This window comes from Diabrotica undecimpunctata, chromosome 8, assembly GCF_040954645.1.
Source record: "Diabrotica undecimpunctata isolate CICGRU chromosome 8, icDiaUnde3, whole genome shotgun sequence".
Lineage (NCBI taxonomy): Eukaryota > Metazoa > Arthropoda > Insecta > Coleoptera > Chrysomelidae > Diabrotica > Diabrotica undecimpunctata.
This window is the reverse complement of record NC_092810.1, coordinates 71,950,070-71,957,207: the sequence shown is the minus strand read 5'-3', so window position 1 is coordinate 71,957,207 and position 7,138 is coordinate 71,950,070. Positions and strand designations below refer to the sequence as shown.

The 7,138-nt window shown below is 35.2% G+C and overlaps 1 protein-coding gene across 1 annotated transcript; it reads right to left on the bottom strand.

Annotated features, from left to right (window-relative positions):
* Nucleotides 1-1,054: 1,054 nt before the first annotated feature.
* Nucleotides 1,055-1,549, bottom strand: LOC140448896 (uncharacterized). The gene has a single exon (XM_072542021.1). It carries the CDS (start codon nt 1,547-1,549, stop codon nt 1,055-1,057), a length of 495 nt encoding a protein of 164 aa, XP_072398122.1.
* Nucleotides 1,550-7,138: the final 5,589 nt, after the last annotated feature.

Genomic DNA, 7,138 nt, shown 5'->3' with positions numbered 1-7,138 from the left:
GTATTTACTCTATTTAGCATCATCTGTAAATCTTCGATGTTATCGGCCAGTATAACAGTATCATCTGCATATCAAAAATTACTTATTGGTACGCCATTAATCTTGATGCCATCGTTGTACTCTTCCAGTGAATCTAGAAAAGTTTGTTCCGTGTACAGGTTGAAAAGCAGTGGCGAAAGAATACAGCACTGTCTAACCTCTCTCTAAATGGTTACGTTTTCACTCACCATATGTACATTCTTCATGTCGGCTGTATTCCAATATAGATTTTTTTATAATCTGGATGTCCTTAGTGTCAAGTCCTGTAAGATGTAATAGTACTATGAGTTTGTCATGTTTGATAGTATCGAATGCTTTCTCATAGTCGATAAAATAGGCATAAACATGTTTCTGTTGATCCAGACATTTTTGAATCAAGACTTGTATTGCAAAGAGCGGCTCTCGAGTTCCAAAACCGCATCTAAAACTGAACTATGTTTTACTTATGCTGTGTTCTAATTTTGCTCGTATTCTGGAATGGATAATACGCAATAATACTTTAACACCTTGGCGACGACATGTACCACCGGTGGTACATGCTGTATATTATTTGTAGCCGTCGTGTACCACCGGTGGTACATGGTAATATATTGAGTTAACGTGATATAAAATCAACCAGATTTAAGTGAAGCTTTCAATATTCAGTCCTCGGCTATATAAAAGGTATAACTACATCAGTGTACCACCGGTGGCGCACTCGGTTATTATTATCATTAGAACATGACAATAAAGAGCGGACACCAAAAATAATAATTATTTTTATTTTCCAATTTAAAAATATTAAAATTAAAATAATTCTGAACAAAAATAAAAACTTTAGCTTACTAACTAATATGACAACAAATATTGAAAATCAAAAAACTTATTATTCTTATATTTCTTAAAACTAATTATATGAAAATTAAAACAAAAGCGAAAAAAAATTAACATGAATTACGTTTTATGTTTTTCATTAAAGCATTCTAAACATAATACAGGGTTGTTTGGACAATCCTGACAGAAAGTATTTACACGTTTAGTTTTTTTTTCTGGCATGAGCACTACCAGCAGCTTCCTGCAATTTGTCGTAACAAGAGACACATCTTTTGCGGTTGTCACGCACTTTTCCTTCGTATTTTGCCAGCTTATGAATAGTCATACTGCTACGAGACTTTGTTCGTGTGGGTTCTACTGCTTCCATAGTTTCAGAAATGTCCGACAATAACTCTCGTACAACTAGTTCTCTAAATTCCAACATGTGAAGTTTTTTGTTTGGGTTTGAGTCATTGAAAATGATCCATGCGTTCACCATAGCTGTGCCCAAAACAACTTCCACAAATACTTTTTTATACCATTTTAGGCTTTTTCTCAAACAGGTATAATACGCAGACATTTGATCTGATATATCTACCCCCCTTTTAGCTTTGTTGTAAGCAATCACAGCAGGAGGTTTGAGAATGTCCTCTCCTCTTCGATTTTGCTTTCCAGTAGCCTGTAGATCACAGATGTGGCTTGGAACAGTGCTTATCATTAAAACGGCACGTTTGTCTACCCACTTTACGACACGTACGCCGTTATGATTTTGTTCGCCGTAAATCTCTCCTTTTCGTAATTTTTTTTTGAGTAACTGATTTTGGAACTCCTCGTTTATTTGATCTTAACGTACCGTACACGTACGTTTTAGCTTCTAGAAGAGACCTACAAAGCTGAACGCTAGTATAGAAGTTATCTATATATAACGTTCGGCCCTCATTCAGTAATCCTTGCAGTAAGTCCATACAGATGTCATAAGTGTGTCCATAAGATGTAATGGGTAGATTCTGATTATTTTTCCCTGCATATATTCTAAGGTCATAAGTGTAGCCCTCTGTTGTGCAAATTTTGTAAAGTTTTATTCCGTATTTGTGGGATTTAGCAGGCAAATACTGTCGAAAGGCTAGTCGGCCTCTCCAAGGCACCATCGACTCATCTATTACAATTTGTTCGCCAGGAGAAACTGTCTTTTTAAATTGATTACAGATGAGATAAACAATATTTTTTACTTTGCCCAATCGATCACTACTGACAGCAGGATTTTCATTATTCGCAAAATGTAAAAATTTCGACAGTGTATCGAATCGGTCACGTGTCATAGTTTGTTGAATAAGTTTGTTACCAAACATTTCACTGCTACTCCAGTATAAGCGCATTTTGGGTAAATGATTTATGCCCATAATTATAATTATGCCGATGAGTTTTTTTATTTCATTACGATTTGTTTCTTTCCATTTCCGGTACATTGAACGGGGGCGCAGTACATGGGATCTCAAATATTGCTCCGCAAAAATCACATCAAATACTTCATCTGTTACAAACTGTCTAAAATGTCACATGGTTTCGCCAAGTTTATAGTGTCTACAATTACACCACTCTGTCCAGAGAACTGAAAACTCACTGGAATGTGTTCACATGCACTCCATGTGTCACTTTCTCTACCACGATTCTGCATAAATATTTCATTATCTGACTGAGCAGTCACTGCATCTACTTCTTCATCAGAGTTTCGGCTAGATGGCTCGACGTCTGATTCCTCTTGGCCACTATCACTGGGAACATAAGATTGTTCTGAATCTGCGAAGGGATCAGATTCTTCCGAAGAGGTAACAGAAACAGCTGATGTTGAAGGATACACTAGTGGCTCTATGTTCTGGGATAATGTTGCTGAAGATTCAACATTTTGTAGTGACGTAGAAGTAACGGCTTGAGGATTTTCATGTTTTTCTTTGTTATTTTATGTGTCGGCGGAGACCAACGCAATTATTTTTTTCCCTCTAGACGACATTTCTACTGGCTAATCTGGAACAAAAAGCTATTTTATAGACACATTCTTCCGTGTACCACCGGTGGTACATATCGGCTCCAGTAAATAATTATTCATTATAGCCGTCATGTACCACCGGTGGTACACGTTTCAAATGTCATTCAAATGTAAAAAAACAACATGTTAAAAGTTAATACAATTTTTTTTTGTAATTTAAATCCAGTTACACTTAAAATAAATGAAAAGTTGCTCTCGGCTCTGACTAATGACAGCGTTTTGAGGTGCCGTCATCAAGGTGTTAAAGGTGTGACTCATTAAACTTATAAGGCGATATTCATTACACGTCTTAGAATTCGATTTCTTGGGAAGAGGCGCACATGTAGATTTCAACCAGTCCGATGGAATTTGACCAGTATCGTATGTCTTATTAAACAGTTCCAATACTACATTCAGGTTATCCTCGTTAAAAACTTTTAAAAATTCGATTGGTATTTCATCGCATCCTGTTGCTTTCCCATCTTTCGTTTGATCTATAGCTTTTATCACCTCATTTTTCAATATTTTTGGTCCATTTAGATTAAGAGTGTTTGTAGAAATATGACAATAATCCGTAAACAAATCTTTTATGTAATTTGCCCAAGTCTGCAACTGTTCTTCTTTATCTACAATAAGTTTGTTGTTCTCGTCTATTAACCTACCAAATTGTTTTTTCTTGTAAGTATAAGTAAACTCCTTGATTTTTTTTGCATATTAAAACTTTCGTGTCTTCGTTCTAGCTCTTTTATCTCTTGACATTTTTCTTGTAATCATTTCTCTTTGGATTCTTTTATCTTTCTGCTGACAGTTCTATCCAGTTCTTTATATTGTTCGGGATTATTCTTATTTTCCCTCCTTCTGTCCATAAGGTGTAATATTTCATCTGCCTTCCATTCGTTCTTCTTCTTCCGCTCGTAGTCACTAATGACTTCTTTCGCACCGTTGCATATAGCGTCCCTTAAGTTGATCCAGTCTCTTTCAATATCATCAGTATTGGTTGTTAAAGCAACATTACTATTAATGCTATTTGTAAGCTTGACTTTTATCTCGGGATTTCTAAGTTGATCCATATCTAATCTTTTGTTGTTCTGTTTCTGGATTAAGGTTTTTAGTCTGACTCGTAATTGGGCTACAAGAGGATTATGATCAGAGTTTATATCAGCTCCAGGATATGTTTTGGCTGATATTATTGCGTTACGAAATCGTTTGTTAATTGTTATAAAGTCTATCTCATTTCTAACGATGTACCCAGTCCCGTATTGTGGTGGCCTCCAAAAGTACAATCTTCTTAATGGTAACTTAATTAGTGATAATTCAGTTTTTCTCTTGGCAAAACTGTATTAGTCGATCACCTCACTCATTTCTTGATCCCAACCCATACTTGCCAACTACTTCACTGACTTCGCCTTTTTCTACTTTGGAGTTAAAATCACCCATTACCATGGTTATGTCTTGTTTCTTTAGATTTTTTATGATTTCGTCTAATTGTTCGTAAAACTCTTCAACTTCTTTATCAGTACTCTCAGATGTGGGAGCATAAACCTGAATTATATTTATGTCTAGAGGGTGCGCACTTATCTGAATCAACATGCAGCGTTCTGAATATGGAATAAAATTTTTTATGTTTTTGGATTTTATTATTTACTAGAACCGCTACTCCATGCCCATGGTTGCCATCTTCTTCTCTGCTGCCTGAAAAAAATATTGTTGCATCCTCCTTCTCTCACTTACCATTACCTGGCCATCTTATTTCACTCAACCCCAGAATATCAATTTTGAGCCTCTTCATTTCATTAATCGCGTTGTTTAGTTTTCCAGTGTGATAAACAGTTCTTACGTTCCATGTAGCTATCTTAACAGTATTTTTTCTGATATTTTATTTGTTTTCTCCAGTCGCATATTTCCCACGCAAGGCCTGGTACCCACCGTTGCGTGACCGGTCTCTGATTTCACATCCTCCAGCCCGGGAACTCGACGACACCGGTTGCTAATCGGGTCGCATGGCATATCATTTTTAAATCTTTTACTCGTCATGATGGTTTTACTAGGGATATATAATGTGGTAGTCATCTTGTGGCTTTCCACATCCTTATGCCGTTGACTACTTAATAGTTCCTCCGCCTTCGAAGCCGATTTTTCAACTCCAGGACAAAAGAGTGTCTTACCACTTACCAACGCATCCGCCCGAAGCCGTTCAGGCTTCGGGCGAATGGACTCATCCGACACTCAGTAATCACTCGGTAAAATTTTCGCCATCTCTGGCTACCCTCACTTAGTGTAGCCTGCAGACCAATGCAGTTACCCGGGGTGTGGCACGTGGAGCCATAAGTGAGAGTTAGGTGTCTTATGAGGACCAGTTATCAAGAACCATCTCCCGTCTATGACGTTCGATGTGGTCGTTCCAATAAAAGGTACTACCTCTATAACACAACCCTACACCCCATACTGATAATCATTTAGTGAATTATCTATTGGTCCGTGGGATCAGTGCATTTCTTTTGACCTCTTCTGAGTTTTGTTATGCTTTATTTTAGAAAGAATAGGTTGTTTTAAATGTTGTGATGTAATTATTTCCTACCCTTGTAACTGATTCAAAAGCTTATTGTTATTTGTTGTTCAATGAGTTTAAATTTTTATAAAAAATTGTCAAGAATTAAATTTTGGCTAATAAAATTGCCTTTATACTCATCTGTTTTGACTAACTTGCCGTTAACTTTTGTTTGCAAATACAGAAATAATCTTTTCAAAGCTTTTATCGAAATAGCTATATCCACCTGTTTATTCAATAAAATTCGTTTAAAGAAGTTACCGAAAAAATGCCGAAAAAATACATACCTTTTAATTTTATTTTGTTTTCCGCTGTACCTCAAGATTCAAGAGAAGTTCTATGTGGGATTCGAGACCCCTGTCAATGAATAAGATATTTTTTGTACCTTTGCATTCTTTATATTTTTATCTTTTGTTTCTTTGTCTTTTCGACCATTTGACTTTGTATTTTATCATCTAATTAGGGTTCAAATTTATCCCAATTAGTCCCAGGCTATATTTTGATTAAAAATTCATTTTTATCCTAATTAGGAATCTTCCTAGTTAAGAAAGTTCATATAATAATGCAAGAGTTTAGTAATACAATTTAACATTTGAAATGTTTTTGTTATAAATAATAGTGCATATCTCATTATTCATTATTGAATATTTAGTGTTAATTAATATTTATGGGCCGTTTCTATATTAAACATGTTTAAATTGAAATTGATTGACTGAATAGTAAATATTTTATTCTTTTTGCATGTTTGTTTTATTCTCAACAGTTAATCCATTGCAAAAAGAACTTAGGCTAATTATCATATTTTCTTATATTATATAACGATTCTATTCGATTATTTTACTAAAGTATCTTATTCAAATTCCGACGGTAAAACTCGCTAACTCATATTGTTTTTCGTAAGGAACACTAACACTTAAACCGGAACACTTAAAATTAAACATTTCCAAACAACCAACTTTTTGAGGTCTTATCTAATTTATTCGCTATGTGCAAGTTCTAAAGAGCGACACCTAGTGCAATAAATCAGCGAAGGTGTGAGCACTATTAATATTTTAGTCTTATATTAGCTGCAAATAAAGTGACTTACACTTCTTTATTTAATAAAATAATTATTGTAATATATAGGGAGAGATGGTTGATCCCTCTTTTAGTATTTGAAGATTATTTCTGGCCATAATAGTTATTTTCTTAATTTCATTAAACAGGTTCATAATGTGGTTATCTCCTTCCACTGGGTGTTCACCTAGAATTGTTTTCTTGTAGAAAAAATAAGGTGGATCAGTTCTTGTAAAACACTAGTGCGGTTCAAGAACCCCTGTCTATGAGGAATACTTGATCCCCGTGAGGGGGCTACTTGATCTCTGGGATAAAGTATCCCACCCATTATTGCCAATTATGAAAGGTAATTAAATTAGACAATGAAACAAATTAAACTACCTACTATATTAAATAAAAACATAAAATACAAAAATAAATTGAGCCATAAAAGAATAATTATTTAGAAAACGTTAGCATCAAATCTATGGTTAAATTTTATAATGTCAGCAGTCCTGGCCGTTCTGCTGACGAACGGCTGCGGCAGCTTTTGTACGTTTGTCCGGTCCACTTCGCTGACGTCCTCTACTGGTGGAAAAGTGAAACAGCTTCCTTATAGTCCATTCCGCCTTAAGAATTTAACTTCCAATGTATTTTCTTTCAGGCACAAAACTTTTCCAACATAAAACTTTATTGTTTTT

Bases quoted from the DNA above. Each gene is read 5' to 3' on its own strand.
- LOC140448896 (XM_072542021.1), bottom strand. From the start codon at position 1,549: ATGATAAGCACTGTTCCAAGCCACATCTGTGATCTACAGGCTACTGGA.